Source organism: Rhipicephalus microplus, chromosome 1, assembly GCF_043290135.1.
Source record: "Rhipicephalus microplus isolate Deutch F79 chromosome 1, USDA_Rmic, whole genome shotgun sequence".
Lineage (NCBI taxonomy): Eukaryota > Metazoa > Arthropoda > Arachnida > Ixodida > Ixodidae > Rhipicephalus > Rhipicephalus microplus.
This window is the reverse complement of record NC_134700.1, coordinates 277,840,918-277,862,963: the sequence shown is the minus strand read 5'-3', so window position 1 is coordinate 277,862,963 and position 22,046 is coordinate 277,840,918. Positions and strand designations below refer to the sequence as shown.

The 22,046-nt window shown below is 44.8% G+C and overlaps 1 protein-coding gene across 4 annotated transcripts in view; it reads left to right on the top strand.

Annotated features, from left to right (window-relative positions):
* Window positions 1-6,138, top strand: part of Nckx30C (solute carrier family 24 member Nckx30C) — a 228,152-nt gene extending 222,014 nt beyond the window's left edge. For all 4 annotated transcript variants that reach the window (XM_075895624.1, XM_075895621.1, XM_075895620.1 and 1 more), the window contains 2 exons: window positions 2,447-2,583; window positions 5,609-6,138. In XM_075895624.1, coding sequence (XP_075751739.1) covers window positions 2,447-2,583; window positions 5,609-5,870 — 399 coding nt within the window. In that variant the 3' untranslated portion in view covers window positions 5,871-6,138. The remainder of the gene's footprint in view (window positions 1-2,446; window positions 2,584-5,608) is intronic.
* Window positions 6,139-22,046: the final 15,908 nt, after the last annotated feature.

Genomic DNA, 22,046 nt, shown 5'->3' with positions numbered 1-22,046 from the left:
GTGACGCAATTGATTCAAACAATTCATGATTTCAGCTCGGCTATAGACGATCGCAAACAAGTTGATGTAATTTGTATTGATTTTTCTAAAGCCTTTGATGTTGTAAACCACACTAAACTGCTTTTTAAATTGAGTAAAATTGGATTCAGTGATGAAATTTTAAATTGGATTGGCGCCTACCTGAGTAAACGCAAGCAAGCAGTGAGGATTGATGGTTCTTTTTCAGCTACGCTAGATGTGTTTTCATGTGTGCCTCAAGGGTCCGTGCTTGGCCTGCTGTTGTTTTTGTTGTACATAAATGATATAAGTACTATTGTAAAGCCACCTGTTCAGATGAAACTTTATGCTGATGATTGTTTGATTTATATGCCTGTAAGCTGTACTGATGATCAACTCGAGTTGAATAAGTGCCTTGAAGATTTGGAATTGTGGTGTTGTGAATGGGATATGCAAATTAACTTTAAAAGAAAAACATATGTACACATAACCAACAAGAAAAATGTTCTCAATTTCCAGTACAACATCGGGAGCAATAAACTCAGTAAAACGCCCCATTTTAAATACTTAGGGGTGACCATTACGAACAACCTAACTTGGCACCGTCACATTGAATAGGTTTGTTCTGAGTCATTTAAAAAACTGTTTTCTACGAGCAAAGATGCATAAAACACCGAAACACGTAAAGCTGCTTGCATACCACACATATATTAGACCTAGACTGCAATACCTCTCTGTGGTTTGGAGCCCTCACCAGAAACACTTGGTCACCAAGTTAGAACGTATTCAGAGGCGTGCAGCTCGGTTTGTGTGCTCTAGATATAGAAGGCGGGATTCAGTAACTGATATGCTAAATTCATGCAATTTAGAATCACTGGAAATTCGAAGACGGAAACAAAAACCTAAAACATTATTTCGTATAATCCAAGGGATATTCAAAATACCTAAAGACGAGTACATGCGCCTTCCCGGAAAACGTAGCACTAGATTGAATCATGATGCCCCTATTGAACCTTTCAGCGCTCGCACTGACATCTTTCGACGGTCATTTTTCCCGGATGCTATCGAACAATGGAATTCTTTACCCCAACATGTTATTAATAGTACCGATGTGCAAACTTTTGACAGAAAAATTGATGCTTATTTTGGTAATGGTTGAAGTACTGCCCATTCTGTTTTCCTGTGTTTATTCCTTAGTGTTTTTTTAGGTGTTCTGTTTGTACTCATATTGTACTCCCTCCCTGTTATGACCCTCAAGCGAGGGTTGACAGTATCATTAAATAAAAAAATAAAGAATAAATAAAGAAATCGCAGCAATTTTCCAATGTTTTACGCCACGTATCTTGCTCCACCTGCGCAACTGCGCCCTCTGTCTGCGCAACTGCACACTAACTGCACACTTGGTAAAACAGTATGTCCACGATCTCGGCAAACGTTTCAGATTGAACTTGTTTAATCCCTTCCTTAGCTTATAACCAGAAGTGATGCGCTCACCGTAAGAGAAATAAAATACCGAAGTGAATGTGAGACCGGATCAGCTAGAAATCTCAATAGCACCAGCAGCAAGACTTGAGGAGGTTCACAAAAAAAGGCTTCGTTTTAAAACTTGAGTGGTGATAGCGAAACTATACCGTCAAGCGATCAGCACCGCGGAGGAGGCGTTGATTACCGTCCCCCGTGGACTTAAGTTTCCGAATATTTTTCTGGTTGTTTATCGTTCCTGCTCCAGTTACGCGCTTTATTATTAGACTGTAAACCGTCAATTTAGCTGACAAAAAAGCACAAGGTAATCAGAAAGCTTGTCGCATGGTATGATGCGTTGGTGAGTGCCGAGATAGCACAACTGCCGTTCGTCCGCGAGGTTGAGGATATAGGTGGCACAGCTCATACTGAAGCCTATTCATCTTTAAACTGAGTTCACCAATTTCAGTAAGCATCTCACTCATCTTTTCAACTTTCTGGCATTGTCGTACGATATGAGCCCGTAGAACATGCACTATGAAGCATTCAAGAAAGGAACGTTAGTTTACTTCTCAGGATAATTATAAGCACTTTCGAGGCGTTCGCTATTCAATGCAACTCCACAAAAAGCATTGGTATCACACACATACAGCCCACGTCAAAAGCTTTGATACCATGAGACACAATAAGAAGCTGAATGGTGACGCTTCATTCACAGCCGACCTTCGGTTCAGTAAATTTCCGGCTCGTTCTAAAACTCGTTAACATGTTCTCTGCAGTTTGTTGAATAAAGTCACAAACTGCTCAAAATGTAGTTTTCTCAGACCTAGTGGTCTCTAAACTACTCACGGCAATTGTGCATCACCCGCCCCCCTCCCATTGTTCATATGGGACAATACTCGTAGCACACGGACATCGTTGCATAATTTGACACAATTACAGGGCAAAGTTTTCATTTCCTGGGTTACTAACACACGCACGTTGACAGGTGATGGGCCTGACCTTCCTGGCGGCGGGCACCAGCATTCCGGACCTCATCACGAGCGTCCTGGTTGCCCGCAAGGGCTTCGGTGACATGGCCGTGTCCAGTTCCGTCGGAAGCAACATCTTCGACGTGGCCGTTGGGTGAGTCCTCTTACACCGATGTAACCCCATCGTGATACGCACGGAAAGCAATCTCATATGTGCTGTGCGAATCGGCATTTGCCCCACCTTCTGCGTGTTTCCCATGCGATGTCTCAAATCCCTATATGTACGATGTTCGGAGCAGCTTTAGTGAGGGTTTAAACATTTTGGGATTCTGGGTACGCCAGAATTTATCAACTCGGTAGCCCCCTAAGATCCAAAAAAGAAAGAAAAGAAATCGGGACAGCTTAGTTTAGTGTAACTTGCCGTCTTTGGTAAGTGTTTAGTGATGAGCGTAGCAGCCTCCCAAAGAAGGTGGGTTAATTTTCGTTACATAATGATAAACTAATAGATACCACTGCACGTTAACTGTCTGGTACATTGCATTCTCCCCAAGACCAACAAAATGGGCTCTCCAACTCGGCAACTCTGTTCGCAGTTCAGTGACCGTGCCAACGCAGCAACAGCCAGTGTTTACCACAGCATGTTTTGTATGTATTTACCGGGTTGTACCGAACGCAAAAAAAAAAAAAACAACTTCTAAATGCGTGCGGTAATGCCCTGGCAAGAGCACAAAAAAGAAAATACCTAAAAACTAACTATAAACACGGAATAGATGGTAGACAGCTGCAGTAGTATACGGCTTCAAAACAATATAGACGCATGATAGCACGACAACCTCTCGAGATAACACATCGCAAAGAGTCCTCGTTGTTATTCAAATTGTAAACGACCAAGCGGGAAATTTTCTGTTAGGGTATTCCTGTCATGCCTATATATACTACTATTACTGCACGAATTGCCCATAAAAAAAGAATAAAAGGTAGATTATGCATTAGGTCGTTCACAAAGAGCTGTTTTTTTTATTTTATTTTGCGCATAGGCTGTGTCCAAGTACGTTCTGTGCTATATACTGTGACTAGCGCGACGTGCAGCGCAGAAACGCACGGGTGGCTCAACTGCAAGCATGCTTCGGATCCGCCATCTATTTAATTACCAGTTTGCATTGCGATTCATTAGCGCAACTCGTGCGGCACATCGTCGCGAACACGGAGTCAAGCATTGCGCAACTTCATCAGCACGAATTTTCTCGTATTTGAGGCCGTCGTCTGAGACAGTTGCGAGCATCGGTTGCGGCAGAAAATGCGGAGCTCACTTAGAGACTCGCCAAAGGAGCATATTTCGTGTTCAGGGCTCGCACACTCTCGGAGGAGGAGGAGAAGGAGGAGGAGAAGGAATAAATGAGGAAGGACAGGAAGGTTAGCCAGTTCCCACACTCTCGGAGCCCCCGAAAATTTCCTCGGCTGGACTCACTCAGACTCACAGTCATGGCTCGATTGAGTGTATAACCGAGTCTTTGGGTGTCGACTCATGATTCTGTTAGCGTATAGCTAGAGTTCTTTTTTTTTTAGATCCGCAGTGTTAGAGCTCGACAACACCAATATTTTACGCAATTTGTGCTCTACGAGCAACTTTCTGACCTCGTACCTTGAAATACGAAGCGTCGTCGTTGTTATTCAGTGAGGACATTTTCATTAAAAGATTGATTGATGTGTTGGGTTTAACGTCCCAAAACCACCATATGATTATGAGAGACGCCATAGTGGAGGGCTGCGAAAAATTCGACCAGCTGGGGTTCTTTAACGTGCACCCAAATCTGAGCCCACGGGCCTACAGCATTTCCGCCTCCATCGGAAATGCAGCCGCCGCAGCCGGTATTCGATCCCAGGACCTGCAAATCAGCAGCCGAGTACCTTAGCCACTAGACCACCGCGGCGGGGCTTTATTAAAAGACAGTGCTCATACGAGTATTTTTATCGAGAACTTCTTGTGCAAGAAGTTTTAGTTAGCGGAGAATGGAAAAAAAAGGAGGGGGGGGGGGGGTTGAGGCACTTTCTCCCGCCCCTCAACTCACGCCTCTGGTGAATAAATATTGAGCTGGCGCATTAACGCTAATGCGTTGAAATATGTGCGAGAAGATGTGAGTATTACAAATGGTGGTAGCTGACGTAAGGCTGCCAGTAATGCTGAAAATAAGTATATAGAAGTACACGTTGGTGAAAATGTGGAGCTAACTCCGACTCACTCAATAAATATACTTTGCGCTTAGAACTCACGCAGGACCTTAATCACCAAAATACTCCCTAAATGGCCTCACTCGGACTCAAACTCACCAGAATATAACTCAGCCGGACTCACTCAAACTCCTGAAAGAGTTCGAGTCAGTCGACTAATGTGCGAGTTCGCCGACCTATGCTCATGAGTCACGTCAAATATTTTTACAGCATAATAAGGATGGAATGATAATAGGAATAATTTTATTTTGAATAATAAAAATAAACTTGACTGAGGGAGTTGATATAACATAAGACTATCCGCTCGACTAAGTTGTCACCTCCTATCTACATCAGGCGGTGGTTAGGAGAGGCAACAGAACAAACGTGCGCAATAAGGGATCGTAGGAATGATACATGATGATGCATGATCCCTTCGTAGGGTTAGACATACAACGTAACTTAGCCTGTACTAGCACGGTAGATATAAGAAGTTAAGACGACACCGACGTAATGAAAGGTAGGCAGCTAGGTCTACATTTCTTTACGTCTGTCTCGTCTTTCCTTTCTATATGTAAAGCGCTATAATGCAAGCTAAGTCCATGAATGACCAACCCGCCCGAGCGACAACACTTCTGAACACAACGTAAATATTGTAATTCCCCCTTTTTCCGAATTTCTTTCGTGCACTCATTCGCGTCTATTAGAGGCGGAAATTCCTAAGGCCAGTCTGCTTCGATTTATAGATGCACGTTAAAGAACCCCAGGTGGTCGAAATTCCCGGAGCCCTCCTCTACAGCGTCTCTCATAATCATGTAGTGGTTTTGGGACGTTAAACTCCATCAATTCTTATCATTAGTGTCTGCCATCATGTTCCCGCTTGGCACTCACGCTTCGAGAGCAAAGTTTGTGCTCCTACACGTGCAATGCTTGCGTGTACGCGGTGTTTATGTGAACTTCCCATGTCGCAGGCTTCCGCTGCCCTGGCTGCTGTCGTGCATGATCTACGGTCCGGTGAAAGTGAGCAGCAGTGGCATGGCCTGCTCCATCTTCATCCTCTTCATGATGCTGCTCTTCGTGATCATCACCATCGCGCTCTTCCGCTGGCGCATGAACGTCGGCCTGGCGATGGTCATGTTCTTCCTCTACTTCGTCTTCATCGCCTGCAGCCTCATACTCGAGTACGAGGTGGTGCGCTGCACGGACATTATCAACTACCTGCGGCTCCGATGAAGACTTCCGCACACTGTGTGCGCCCTCTCTCGCCACCTTCCTCAAACATGCGCAATGCATCGAGAGAGAGGGAAAGAACCATGCGACCTCCTCTGTCAGACTGTGTCAGACGCTGCGTCTCACAACACAAAATGTTTTGGACGTGCCACACCAGGAAAAACCACCCATCGCTTTCCCAACAATGCGTGGAGGTGAAAGACATTCGGACCAGAAACAACGCATGCTACGCTAGGAGGAGCTTGTGCACGACTACGTGTGCCGTTTTGAAGAGACGCGACTCGATTGGAGAAGGAAAAACGCGTCATTGACGACCGTCCAGTCACCTACTACGGTCGTCATGATGCAAAATGTGCTCCTCAGACAGAACTTTGCCGGGCGCGGTACTTCGCCTCGAAAGTTGCAAGGCGTTCGACACTATCAATGCGTTGGCTGCAGTAAGATCGGTCTGTTTAAAAGAACTGTGGCACGATGTTCTTTCGCAAGGTGTTTGAGTGATAGTACAATGACACCGCTTCGGCGCTAAGTTGTCAACAAGCTCGCGGATCGTCATATGCGCCTGGTGGGAGACGAAGAAAGAAAATACGCTATCCTTAATCGCGACGCAGGAAACTACAATGTGGCTGATAGTGCGGATAATCCAAAAGCCTCTTAGTGCTACAGCTGCCTTGGTACAGGGCCGGCTTCCTTTATGCATGAAACGCCAAGGTGTAGCTTGAAAGTGTTCCACGAGCAACCAAGCTTTCTTTTCCTGCCGCCAACGACGACGCTTTAGGTGAACAGCGTGGCGCTTTCTATCTATAGTGTTCGCGCATCTTCCGCGGGTGATGTACGAGTACGCCGCTTTTCTCTCTGTCTTTATCGCTTCGTAGCAACGCAGATGTTTATCGGCTAACCACTGAGCTGGAGTCAACCGAACCCCCTTTGTCTCACGTATGTGAGCAGCGCGACGCTTGTACCTCGAACGTCTCCTCGATCACGTGCTTCGCGTAGACAACGACGAGGAGGCGACCAAGGCCGTCGAAAAAAGATTGCGTAACGTGTAGAACAACGTAATGAAAAAAAATGGTGTTTCCCGCTCAGCCCCCAGTCCTCCGTGTGCGTCAAGTAGAAGCAACGCTCGTGTCGGGCCGGGTCTTCCAGCAGTTCGCTTCCATCTACGTCCTTCTCTTCTGTGTCGTGCATTTCGGTTGATCAGCGCCCATCGAGAAACGGGCGCTCCGCGTCCCGCTTCGCGAAAGTGCTCCTCGGGAAAGAATCGCAGTCGGAAGTGAGCTTCCTTCTTCGTCAGTCACCTTCCCTCGCGGAAGTGTTCCTGGAAGTGTCGCGGTGCAGTGTACCTACACACGAACTTCCGTTGGTACTCGTAAACAACACTAGAGCCATCTCGCGTAACAACAGTTGGAGTACACAGATAGGAGAAGAAAAAAAAACATTGTATAAGCTTGGTTTGCTTACATGTTGTATTGTGGGGCTATTGAGCTGAAGTGGGTGCAAATGAGGGTAAACGATGGCACCATTCGTGATACGACTTCGCGCTGTCTAGAAGGCGTCGTGCCTCCTTGACCCTTTGAAGTCGACACGGAACAATCAAGAATGCTCGGAACAGTTGCAGGACTCCGGTACGGGCACTTTGCTTCCGAGTTTAAACGGCTGATGTGTATCTAGTTAATCCAGATTTCGATTGGCGCTTCGCTTCACTACTTCTTCTTCGAAATTCGAACGATAAGTGGAGAGTAGTAAATACTATTCTCTGGTGACACTGCAGTATGTAAAATGGAACCAACACCCCGACCAAGTGTATGGATGCGTGAGAATGGCCTGTTATACTCGAGGAGGCGACGACGGTTCTTATGGGGCGCACGAAGCTAACAGTATGACTTCCTCGTTACGTCACACGCTTCCTTATACCGGTACTCATATCTGTGATGTCTCGGTACGAAAATACGTATGCTGCACAACATGCTTACAACTACGGAGATTAGTTTCGCCTGCGCTTTGTGCGAAAGGACATTGAGAAGCTGGAAACTTTTCTTTAGTGTCGACGCATTTCACATGATCCAGGAAGAAAAAGAAAAAAAAGATGTTTTAAACGTTTTATTTATGTTTTGAATAAAAAAATCTTGCTTCCGTTATGGCTACAAATAAATCAAAATGTACGAAAGACTAATTGGTTAACATGAGCAATAGAAACGCAGCAGCATCGATTTCGCACGCAGCAACTATTGTAACGACAGCCCAACCGTTGGACCATGAGCAGTTGCAGCTTCCATGACTGTCTGCCTTTTATTTTTGGCGGAGCCTCGCGCGCGAAGTACGCCGATAACGAAAATATATCTTGTCTTTTTTTTCTTTTCTCTACCCACCCGCCGCACAGGTTGCGGGTTCGTCTCAAACAGAGGTTAAAAACTCCGACGTTCAGACTACGTACGGTGCGAAGGACTGATCACGGTCAACAACACGCCCCATCTCCCTCTTAACTTTCAACTCTCACCTCGGTCACCCTTCTCCTATCTCTGTAATTCACCCGCGAACATCCCTCGATTCAGAGGAGTGGTCATGGCCATTTTTCCAGCGCTACATTCGGAAAATGTGTTTAGACCACCTGTGTAAATCTAGTAGATGTATTTTTTTTCGCGAAATATACAAAACGTTGATTATGGCTTTAAGCGTGCTTTCAAACTTAATTATCGCTGTCTGTTTGCAAGCAATGAAGAAAACAGAGAAATGACGAGCTAAATTGGCTAAAAGCGTTCTTGTTTGTTAAGATCTTACATGAGAAAATAGCGGAGGGAAGGCCTTACTATCTTAATCATCAGTAATTATCTTAACAAACTCATGCGATTAGAAATTCCAGAGAATAAGAAAACAAGAAATACGTATTGGAAATGCGGTAACCAAACATACTGAGGGAAATGAAAATGCAAACTCACTTAACTTAAGGAAAAGCCTGCTATACACGATATGAATATACTCCCAATTGCGCTCCCATATTTTAACGACTTTTATGAGGAATTTGCCCAGTCGAGGGCAATGAGACCGTAAGAAGCAAGAACCACTTTGTCAGGGGTCTCTAGGCACACAAGAGATTGTTTATAAAAGCGATGAACTTGCATAGTTGCTCACCACCCACTGTTCTTGCGCTTAAGATGGCAGCAAGGGTACTGGCAGCACACAAGAACATACGCTTCACCGAGTAAACTTGTGTTTTCCTCCATCACTAGAACCCGGCCTGTTTTCCTTCAGAAAGCACGTAGCGTAAAAGCAATGAAAAAACAGCTCACACATCCGTTTTTAAAAAAAGGGTAGGCGTTCCTCTAATAATAGTACACAGCGTCCCTCTTTTTTTGCATCCCGCGACGTTCCACCGTTGCTTCCAAACACGTCAACCACACGTCCTTCCTCACCGTCATAATCACCCAGAGCAGCCCCCCGAAAGCTTCTTTCTCGCCGTGACGCCTGTACATCGCTCGCTTCGACTGTGAGGTCTGTGAACCGTGTTGCTACCAGCCCGTTTCCCCGGGGAGAGAGTGTGAAACCTACGATTTGCATGTGCGCGTGCGTGTGTCTCATCAATGCTTACTTAGCTCGTGTCTGGTGCCTCCGGTGCGCGCTGATCCATGACGTCACGTCCTCGCTTCGTAAGAGAACGTACCGAGGAACAACTGTGGAGTGAATTCGTTCCACTCACCCACGGAGGCGCGCGTTCCTTATGGGAACACGGTCCAACGACAGGGCAGGCCTGGTCTCTGGATCAGAATTCCTAGTCGGGGGGATCCTCCTCGCGTTATTACTCGCAACGAAGGACTGCTGTATATATACTACTTCTCCGCCTGAAAACAAGTGTTAACCGTTTGGTTTACCTGTACAGGTCGTAGTCTTATAGGTGGTGTCGTGAAGAGATCCACACATGCGAGGCTCGGAATCCCTTGGAAGAGCACTCTTTACCAGACTGTGCTCAAAGGACGGATGTTATACGACTTGCTGGTTCGGCGCGAGGGAGTTCACAAAGAGAATTGTTGCCAGTCTCGGTGTCTGTAAGCTGCCGCGCGAGCCGCTCGCTTTAAAGGGAATCGTCAAGGCGTCGTTCCGCAAAAGCCTCGGTGCATTCTCTGCAACCGGAGCTTTCCACTATGCACTGTTATACAAGCGCGTTCGAGAGTGTCGAAATCGCATTGTCGGCGATCTATTCCTACAGGCTTCGTATAGATTTGCTTATTTATTTTGTCGCTTCAAGTCTCTTCTCGGTGTGCCATCGGTGTCACGAGTATCGGTGATGCCCTGCGTGATGATATGCAGGCAGATAAGAGTGTCTGATTACATCTGTCTCAACCCTGACGTAGTCAGCTCGAGCTGCGTTTCGGGGGTATTTCGGTGTGCTATAGTTCAAAAGTGAGTCGTTGGCTTCTGCATTCGTAACCGTTTCCTGAGCCAGTAGGCTCAGCGTACGATTAAAAAGAAACATAACTGAAGATAAACAGTCCTTGCCATCTCACTGACATCGTATTGCTTTCTGTTGTTGTATACTTATTGTCATGTACATTTTCCTTCGTGGCTTTACCGTACGGCTCTCGCAGTAAGTACCAGTCGCTAATAGAACCTCTATTTTAAGCACTTCAAACCATTTGGTAGGGGCCAACTGTTTTTGCGTGATTATAGACAAGCGTAACCGTTTGTTGTTTCTGATAAGCATTCAAGTTTGGAGAGAGCAGTTGGCTATCCGGAAACGTTCACAACGCAGGCGTAATTTGCACCACTATTACAGCTGTTTTCGGCGAAAAGCTGCGAGGAAGAAGTCACGGGAAAAAATCATCTCAGAAAAATATGTAATGGTTTTAATGATTGTTGGCGTAATATTAATGTAACTTACTTGTAAATAATGTATCTGCCACCAGCATAGGAAATTGAGCACTGTCGTTGGTTGAGCGCGTTAGACGCTGTTGTGTATACCTTGTCGAGCAGCCTTGCCATAGCAATATAATTTGTTGGAAGTTCATCGAGATGTCTTCTTTGCGGCCATTCAGCAAGGATAGCTTTAACGCAGTCGGTCTGGCCGGATAATCCTGCTTTACGGATTGACGAAGCAACGATGTCCCGGCACAGATAACGTCCCACGTGACGCGCTCTACAGTTTCGAGACAGCACATTTATTTAGCGATAACTAGATGAATACGTTTTAGCATGTTATCGCGCATAAAAACAAAGTCAAATAGTTAAGGAATTCATTTTTAAATTGTCGATTGCATTTAAGTGGTACTATTGGAATTGTACTCAGATATCGAAATTAATAATAATAATAATACATTTCTTATTCATATAGCAGGTCAAGCACCTCTACAAAGTGTACAGTAGACAATAAGCTGCAAATCCTGGGCTGTATTTACACATAATTATTTTTGTGTAAGTGTTTTTGTTGTAGTTATTTTTTATCATTGGCTTGCTCTGTTCACTAATACTTTGTCTTGCGCATGAGTAGGTTGCAGGTTGCTCTAAAGAGCAATTTTATGTTGAAAGTGCTTTTTTTTACGTGTGTGTGTGTGAAACAAAGGAGCTGTTATCACCACTATTTTATATTTTTCTTATTTAAGATACGAGCAGACTACAATATTGGTGCGTGACATTTATAAAAAAATACTCAAAGATAGGAAGATATGTTCTGAACGACCAGCATTACTTAGCTTCATGATACTGCAATTCACTAGTTCATTTGCATCTTCGGCACTGACAAATCAAAGGCGTAATTGAGCAATTTTTCTATTATTTTTTCTTTGCTTTCTTTTCTTTTTCTTCTTAGATTGATCCAATCGCAATGCATGACAAGTTCTTTTCGTATCTAACCACGACCGTACATTTATTGAAGGCCACAAACTTCGATGACATTTTTTCTTCTTCTTCTGACATACCACTCAGCTGCATAAAGGAAGCAGAAATCGGTCTAAAATTAATAAACTTTAAACTGCTTCGCTTGGAACGATTAGCACACATTAGAAAGATCAAGCTCATGAGGTAATGGCTGCTCATGTATTCTATTTTTGCGCCCTGACTATACGGCGCCTCCACAACGAAAAGTGATTACAAAGGCGTACTCCGTAGAGTGACACAGGCGAGCTCTATGCGCGCTTCGAGAGATACGCTCAACGCGTCAGTACATATCACCAAACCATGTCTATTTCCACGTGTCGATATGAGCCATCTAGCGACGCCGAATGCAGTTCACTACGGCTCTTATAGAAGTGAACGTCTCTGAAAGTCTCAGACAGCGAAGTCTTCTGCCGCGTTTTCCCTCCATCTACAGCTCACGCAAACAGTCATTTCTCTATGTACTCGTCTGTCATTTTCGTCTCTTATTCTACGGCAGGGAACCAGTGATACAAAATGAGAGATTCCGCGATTGGGAGCCCAACGTCGTTCAGCGTGGCAACCACCGAACCTTAAGTAGTACCACGTAGATCGCACGGTGTCAGCGCCCTCTGTGCAAGGTCGTCACGCAAACGAACTCTCGGTGTGACGCAAGTGTTAAGGCGACAAACATTTTTTGCTCGAATAGTACACTTACCAGAAGGTCTGCTTCCTTTGATCGGTGACGTCAGGCGCGAATATATTTTCAAAAGGGTGTCGCTCGTCGCCGTCACCAATTCATTGTGTGCGCACTCGTACGAAGTCAGGTATTCGGCAGCCAAGCCCTAGGGCAATCTCTGTGGTAGCTGTTTCAAGGTAGGTCGCGCGCATGGTGTATTCAGACCACTACAAGGCGCGTCGCGCTGGTGCCGAATTTCTATACCACGCACAATAGCCCAGGAGACAGGGCCAATGAAGCCTAACGCCGCGCTGACTGTTAAAATATTCGTGGTTAAACGTCCCAACTTTAGTCGCACAGTGACACAACTTCATGCGCTGTTTTCGGATGCTGATAGACGCCAGACACCAAAGCCGCTCTTCCGAGGATGATAAATTAAACTCGCCAGCTCTCTTTCATCTCGACAGGAAGCGGTCTCGTTCTTAAGTAGCCGTGTTTTCTCCTTCAAAACGAGAGAGCCTAAACGCCAACTCGTTGTCAGACCACTATCCCTTCCGAGACAAAAATGCGGCCCTCCTATCGCTGTATAGAAACTACAAGCTGATTTCCCACGTGTTGTTGCACGACGTAGTGTTCTTATACCAACATAGATGTCGACGAGCCATGATTAAACTCACCGAAGTTGGTGCCTCAAATACCGCCGCGTACACACTGGTAAGAAAGTCTACATAGTCTGTACATACATAGTGTGACCGTCGAATGTATTCCCCCAGGTGCGACTTCAATCTTTTTTTCTCCCTTAAAACACGTGCGCGTGTGTTTGAGCGTCTGTGGTAGCGACTAACAGTACATCGAGGTAGCGGCTAAATCTTTCCTTCTCTTCGCGTCAATTGTGCCCGGTGATGTCTGACCAGCAGGTCACCGTTCCCTGCACGTGTATGTCAATGCGAACGGCCCATCAAGCGGTCGTCACTTTCCTTCCGGCTCCATTCGAAGGGGTTCAAGATGACTTTGGGAGCGCGTTGTCTGAAACGTATAACCAAATGCAGCAGCTGCTCCGCTTCCATATATTCTAATGCTACAAGAGCCTGTCGGCATGCAGCATGGTTCATTTGTACCTCGAAGCAAGTAATTCTCCCGTGAGCTAGTTCGATAAATGAGAATCCACCGGGGATTCAGAGAGCTGTTGTGTCCGAGGGAGTTGTTTTAACGTCGCGTGTGCGTAGTTCGTACGCGTTGCTCTTCAAATCGTTCGTTTATCGCCACTTTTCAATAACTCGGCCAGGCTAGGTTAAAGGGACGGTGGGTTCGCCCTAATTCAGGATGACACAACGTCGATTCATTTAACCGTTCCAGCAAAAATAAGATCAAAAGCTAATTAATTGTGGCCGTTTGGGTGAACGACAAGCTCCGAGGCACAATTTCGAATCTTTCGTAATGGTCTTTTAGCTGCTGCTTAGAGTAGTTATTACCATTTCACGCTGACCTGTCCACGCGTGCGCAATCGAAACGGAGTTGCACAGAGCGTACAAAACGCTCAGGCGTCAGTGCAGCTGCTGCCAAAGTGTTTTTGTTCCCTTTAAACGTTACGTTCCATCCAATTGACAACATGTACAAAAAAGACACCGAAGTAGCGTCATTCGGTAACACGAGCTTCCACAAGAAGAAAAAAAAAAGCATGTTACGTGCGCTCTGATATGTGTACTCCCGTATACGGTTGATCTTTTGTCCCATCTGTTATTTGGCTCTCTCTCGAGTGAGGTCAAAATAATTTGTTGTTATTTGCCGGGATGTAAACGAGTCGACAAAAAGGTACTTACAGCTGAGCAATGTTGAAAAGTTTGCCACCAGAATTGTTGCGTCAGACAATGAGTGGCGAGACAAAAACGAAGATGCTAACAGTTGACTGACACCTGTTTACTCTGTTACGCAGCACTTATGCCAACGTTTTCTTTCCGATGACAAACATTTCTTCTCGTCATTTTGCATGTGCCATGTCTTGTTGATATATACTGTACTTCGTCAAACATTGTGTTGACGTATATACATATGTCTCACTCTTCTCTAGAGGTTTCTAATCTTCTGAGTGTTGTATCATACAATTAGATAAACTGCGTGCGCTAGTAGCTCTCGCGGTGAAAAAAAAAATGCAACGATACAGGGCATGATAGGTTGAGTGGTGTTATCGGGCCATTTTATAGCCTCCACCCTTACCTCGAATTTATTCCTCTCTGCCGTTGGTTGTTGATAGCGTACGCCGAGTGTCATGGTGCTGAAAGAGCGACAAGTTTTGTTTTTTTAGTCGTTCAGACAACCCCTCATTAAATACGCTCGAAGGTAGATTGAAACGTAGACTTAACAAAGGAAGTGTCTTGCACGGCGCGTCAGACGAGAGCACAGGGCGAAAGCGCTGGCGTTTCACGAACCAATGTTTTCACGAGACATTACCCCCCGTGTGACAGTGACATTAAGCGATGAGTCTACGGCGCTCTAATAAACACGGTAAAAAAAAATCGTTCTCTCTCACTGTCTCCTGTACCATACACACGTGTAGTGTACCATGCCATCTATCTATTAGAGAGAAAAATGAAAATCAGAAAGCTACACAGCGGTAGTTATATACATAGACACGTTTTCATTTTCGAAATATTGCCTTTCGCGTCGTCCGTGTCTTTTCTAGCCCATGTGCTGACGTAGGGTAGCTGTCATAGTGAGACATTTTGCCGTGTTGTTGCGCATAAACCTACTCCATATTTGCAAACAGGGTTAAGCGCTGTCGACATACTGAGGCGTCGCGCGGGAGGGTCCTCGACGCGCTGTGCTCACGGGTCACGTGACCATAGAAGGCGGTGGTGAGCTTTGGGCTATAGGCGGAACTTACGCGCCATGACGTCGCTACAAGCACCTGAACATTGCGACGGCGCCTACCCCTGTTTAGAAACATGCAATAGGCGTACAGCCCGCTCCACGAAGTACACAACGATGAAATCCCTCGCGAGGAAAGTTGGCTCTAAAATGGAAATTTCGGACAAAAAAAAAAGGTCGAATACGTGAAAACACGTGAGAGATGCGCAGTTTGTCCTTCAGTATTGTCTTCTATATTGAACAGCAGTGAGTTCGTTGAGCCTTAATACGACGAAAACGTTTTGTTTTATCGGGGAATATCGAAAACAGCGCTCTTCATTGTGGCGAGTCCAATAACCTGCTACAATCATAAGGGAATTTCAAAAGACATCTTTACGCAAGATCTTACGACTATTTAGCAGTCCTTAAAAGCGCGATGACGTAATCACAATGTTGGTTACATTTAACGCTACGAAAGTCTGTGAAATCATCCCCGTCATGAGCGATTTCATCAAAGTACCTCGCAAGGCATCACGACAAACACAAAAGGCATATGTATACAAACAAAGCGTATATGTGGCGTCAACTATAATATACAAAACGAACGAGCCTTGTAAATAGTTTACGATGCCCCTGCGCGCTTTTGTTGGAGAGTGAATACGATGATTAAAAAAAAGTTGTTTGAGACATGCAAGGTGAGAAGTCGACAGCTTTGGTTGCTTGTTAAAGTTGCCTCGGTACAGCGATGTGTCGCATACGGCGAAGCATGTCGTTTCTGTATCGCACGTGTTGAACCGCATTGCCAGATATGTATAATGACAGCAAACGCAGAGAAGACCTAACCGAGGGAAATGGGCTCGGCATACCACGAGCTTCACCTTCCGCTTGCAGTTTATGTTCTTCTAAATGTGATTTCGTTGACATTACCAGCACACGAGACGTCATCGCTAAAAACAAGTGCGGCACGGCAGCTTTGTACTACAGTAGCTATCGTGCCGCATTCCTCGATTCCTCTGAGATTTCGTTGACATTACCAGCAGATGAGACGTCATCGCTAAAAACAAGTGCGGCACGGTAATTTTGTACTACAGTAGCTATCATGGAAGCCGTATTCCTCGATTCCTCTCTCAAACCACGTCTTCAATGGAGTACTCTGTCAATTCACCATTTATCAATTCCCTAATAGCCACACGAGGTACACCGGATAAATCGTACTATAGAAGCACACATATTCAGTATAACCAGTGTTCCCGTTTCCGTCAATAGTGCCTTCACTGTGTATCAGTGCGCGACCAAATAGTGGCCAATTGTACACGAGAGCGGTGATTTCGTAGAGCGATATAGTTCGCCAGGAAGACGGCAGTCTTTTAAGCCAAGCAAAATGACTGAACTAATTTCCGGATGTGTACAGTTACTCGTTTGGTGACGTGAAAAAAAAAAACGTCCCAGAAAAAATGTACTGGAGTTTTTCACAAAAATTAACATAAACGGTTTAACAATAAGGCGCACTATCTACGCAAGTATGGCGAAACTCGTGGCGTGCCTAGCCCAACTTCACCCTCAGCCATGTGCATAACTGTTGTACAGCGTGTACGCGATGCAGATGCTGGAATAAAGTGCTAATATTACTGAAATTAATCATGCGTCGTGTGATTGAATTTCACGATGGGTCTTCGTCACTACTCGTCCTTTTTTCCCCTCTTTCGGCAGGTAAAAAAAATGGCAGATCCCACATACTTTGGGAATTGATGTTATGCGAAGCATGTGCATGGAAGGTGACCGTCTTGTAATTTTTTTTATTACGAAGTGGCGTTACAGATGTGTACAAATGCACGCACACAAATGCGCTAAAAATCCGCATATGTTTTATATAACCAATTGTTTAGAGTTGCGTAACGATGCCAGCCTTGGACACTACTTCATGAATCAACCTCAGCGGATAGCACTTAAGTACAATAGACGTTAACCCGACGTGACGGATGTATCATATAGGAGTACACCTGTAATGTTTATAAAGTTGGATAGCTTGCAGTGCAACAAGTTTTGACCTTTCACTCATATAAGGGTATATTTGTTACGTAGTTTCGAGACCTGCCATGGCTCTGCGGTGTAATACTTGATTGCCACACAGAATGCTGGGGTTCGATTCCTGCTGGGACCCTGACATTTATTCTTTGCATTCGTCGGGTCGACGCTGCTGACGTCAGCTTTTTCTTAACACTCACGCGTTAAAATTACCCATGCCTGTTCTTGCCGTTCCTGGGTCGATATGAAGTGTCAATCACCAGTGGGACATACCCACATACCAGTGGCAAATGCCCACCCGCGGATATGTGCCACTGCATCTTTCGGCTATTCGGGCCCATGCTGGTAAACTTGCGTGAATTTCCAGAAGTTTCTTTAGCTGAATGGAGTCAGGCAGTATTATGCTTACCGAGGACAGCTCCCGGATCAGATGGAATTACGAACTCTATGTTAAATTTTTTTACTCCAGGAATCGCCCAATCTTTTGCTAGAACTAGGGATTTATTCGTTAAGGAACGCATGAATGCTTCCAGAATGAAAACTTGCCAAACATATTGTTGCTCAAAATGAAAATGGAGCGTACATGTTGGATAACATAAGGTCAATCGCACTGACATCAAGTTTAGTGAAATTGGTTGAGAGAATCACCACTGATATACGAAATAATGAACTTATTACCATGAGGTCAATTCTAAGCCCCTGTCTAATTGGGTTCAGGGATGGTTGTTCAATTTCGAATGCCCACGTTGATTTAGAAAGTCGGCTTCAATCAGCTCGGCTAGATAACAATTATGCAGCTTTAGTTACCTTAGACATCGCTAAAGCATATGATACCATGGAACACTGTATTCTGTAGATCGATTAGAATGAATTGACTTTCCGTCACACATAGTAGCGTCGGCTCATAATTTTCTTGCAGACAGGAAATTTTATTGTTTTAAAGATGGGTTTGCCTCTTCTACTCATACACGAACGAGGGGAGTACCGCAAGGCTCAGCGCTTTCCCCGGTGCTATTTTATTTACTAATGAGCAGCATTCCACGTAAACAGGACGCGACAACTTATGTTTATGCTGACGATATCACGTTTTTTGCAGTGGCAGATAACATTCAGACCTTATATGAACGGCTGCAGACTTACCTAAATATATTGGAGAGCTGGCTCGATGGCAACTGCTTTTACATAATCTGTTTACATAATCTGAGTAAATGTGCCCTCCTTGTTTTCCGGCTGCAATACCCCGTACACATCTCTCTGTCTTATCATCATGAGGATATACCACAGGTGAAATCTGTGGAGTAATGAAATACCTTGGAGTAATTAATCACACATCGCCTAACTGGCGATCTCATATCGAATATATTGCCGGGAAAGCTGTGCGGGCCATTGTCATATTACGTAAGCTAAGTAACTACCGCATAGATATGAGAAGAGACACATTGGTAATGATATATCGCATGTACGTTCGTCCAATTTTGGAATTTGGTTGTGTACTTTTCTCTGGAGTTCCAGCTTACAAGTTACGGCCTCTAATTCTTCTGGAAAGAGAAGCTTTGCGCTTATGCCTTGGCCTTCCCAAAACAGTTGCCAACAATGTGTTGTATCTCGAATCGAGGGTCCCTCCGCTTTCTTGCAGAATTCGCCTTCTGACTGTTCAGACACTCTTAAGAATTTATGAATCACCATTACGACATTCAGAAACAGCCTTTATTTCCACCCCGGAATCATTTTTTTGCTGCTAGAAGGCCGCAATTTCACACGCCACAAATTATATTTGTGCAAAATTTATTGGAGCCTCAAAACGTACGTATATGCGACATCACGCTGAGTCATGATAATTTATACCCTGTGGAAATTCAATTTGACGATGTTTTTCCTAATAACGCCCATTTACTTCCCCATAATATTTTGCATGGTGTACGACAAGATCACCTGCGCAGTATTACAACAAACGTTATTGTTGCTATATCAATATACAAACACATCGCAATGTGACGAAAAGTCAGGATTTGGTATTTTCAGCCCGATTTTAGATTGGATTCATTGCCTTCGACTACCCGATTTTATACCCGTTCTTCTGGCTGAATTTCTGGCAGTAGTGCTCGCCTTACGCAAATTTGATACAGCAATAACCTCATATTTCATAATAACAGATTCCCTACCTCTCTATGCGGTACTTTCTGTTGGTGCTGATAATCAAGTAACAAAGGCGTTCTGTGCACTAGTGCCTGCGAATTTGAGAAAAGTCCAATAAGTTTGGGTGCCTGGACATAAAGGCTTATTTCCAAATGAGATAGCCGATTCCTTAGCTAAGGCGTCAATTAGCGAACCGAGTCTACCGCACTGTCCTTCATCCACTTATGTGGCTCCTGCTCGGTTCCGCAGACGTAAGACGTACGCTTATGGACGCCTTTAGAGGTACAGCACTAACAAACTCTATTGAATATCGCCATTTATTATATCCCTGGCGAACAGACTTTTGTCACACTCGTAAACAATAAGTAACTATCACAAGGCTGCGTTGCAGGGTACCAAATCTAAATTTCTATAAACACGGGTCTGCTCAGGCACCTTCGCCACTGTGCGCTTCCTGTGATGAACTTGAAACAATAGATCATTTCGTTTTGACCTGCAGGTGGTTTAACACATTACGAAAAAAGAACCTTTCAGAAATACCTTTACGTGGTAATAATATGGACTTATCAGTGCCTGTCATTTTGTCTTTTGGAGCTTTCGTTTCTGGGTTCTCTAATGCGGCAGTATGCGCGGCCGTCCGAGTCTATATTGATGAAACTAATAGGCAGACTAATTAATCTGTTTCATTATCCAAACATGTCTACAAAATTATACCTATAAAAATGAAATTATTGCTGTATTCTAAGATTAAATTAGTTTCCTTATTTGAATAATTGTATGCATTAGATCAAGCACCATACTTTTCTAGGTCATCGGTAATCTTTCTATTATATCTCCATTATTCTAAATCTGAACAATTTTTTAAAACCACTCGATTCTTGGCCAATCATTCATAATGGGTATGCGCCACAGACAACAGGTGAACAAGAACAAGAACAAGGATACCACGCTTCTCAGAAGAACAAAAAATAGCATAGCGAATGCCGGCCTACTACACAAAAAAGTTAATAATAATGATATAGTGGGTATCAAGCAAGCATGCTTGCAGTAGTTACTCAATGAGTGTTTCGAAAAGGCTCTGAAAGGCCGCTGTTATAGCTTTTGCTGTGACTGTGCTGCGCCTTTACCGCAAGACTGGCGTTTTTCATGTCATGACCAGTGAATCATAAAGTTAAACAATTTTACCCTCCCATACCAATTTTAAAGACGATATATTCTTTCTCGGGGACCTTCTACGCAAAAATTTTGGTCTGTCTGTACATTTGTCTGTTTCTCCGCCCTTAACGGTACCCTAAACGGCACCAAAGTGGCAAAACGATAGTCCAAACGACCAACCCAATCCACAGCGCCCACCAATATTGCTCAAGAATCAGCGTTCATACTTGTGCGATTGTCAATTAAAAAAACAATTATTGCGCATATATGAGGCACCATAACAACACGTCAATATTGCCACGTTCCATTTCTCAAGTTTTGTTATCGCCCCAATACGCTACACAAGTCTCAGCGCAAACCACGCCTGCAGTTTTCGAGAAGCTTCAGCCCCGCCATGGTGGTCTGGTGGCTAAGGTACTCGGCTGCTGACCCGCAGATCGCGGGTTCGAATCCCGGCTGCATCGGCTGCATCTCCGATGGAGGTGGAAATGTTGTAGGCCCGTGTGCTCAGCTTTGGGTGCACGTTAAAGAACCCCAGGTGGTCGAAATTTCCGGAGCCCTCCGCTACGGCGTCTCTCATAATCATATGGTGGTTTTGGGACGTTAAACCCCACAAACCAATCAATGATACTTCTTTTCTATTTTCGCACGGACCGCATCGATCGGCAATGCGCAGAAATCTGGCGAAAGAGGGGCGCGGTCCGGTGTCGGGCTGCACCACTACTGCGCCCGGCGGATGCGGGGGCGCTGGCGCAGCTGGGATTAGCGGCCGTCATTCTAAAGAGAGCCTCGTCAATTCTGTTCAGTGCAGTGAAGGCTAAAGTCGGGGAACAGCTATGAATACAGTCACAAATACACAGTCGAGAGTTCGACGGAATACCGTCTGGCCAGCTGACGGCATTATTGAAAAAAAGAAAAAGCCACTGGCCAATGTCAAACAAAACAAATGACGTTTCGGAATCCGCACGGATCCCTTGCTCACAATGGCTTTGTGAACAGTGAAAGCTGTTATGAGATCACAACAACAGTGGCGTACGTATACGCGTCACTGTGAAACTCGTGCAACCGGAATACCACACATTCTGCGTTGCGCGACAGAGAACTTCAAGTGTGCTATATGTGTTCTTTAGCTGCTCATTGTTTTTTTTGGGGGAGGGGGGGACCTTTCTTCTTTCTTTTTTCACTGCAGATCCCATAGAAATGGAGTAGCCGAGGTAATGTGAATCACAACGTCTCCACAGCAAGACAGTTACTACAGTACGGAACAGAGATGGGCCACTGTCAGGTGACGGTAAAAACGCAGTAGATTGTATTCGGTCGTTATGCTTCATTATTGATTTTTAGGGTTTTACGTCCACAAGCCGTCATACGTGATTATGGGAGACGTGGAGGGCTCCTGAAATTCAGACCACCTGGAAATATTTAACGTGCATTTACATCTAAGCACGCGGGACGCTTGCATTTTTGTCTCCATAAAAATGCAGCCTCTGTGGCCGGAATTC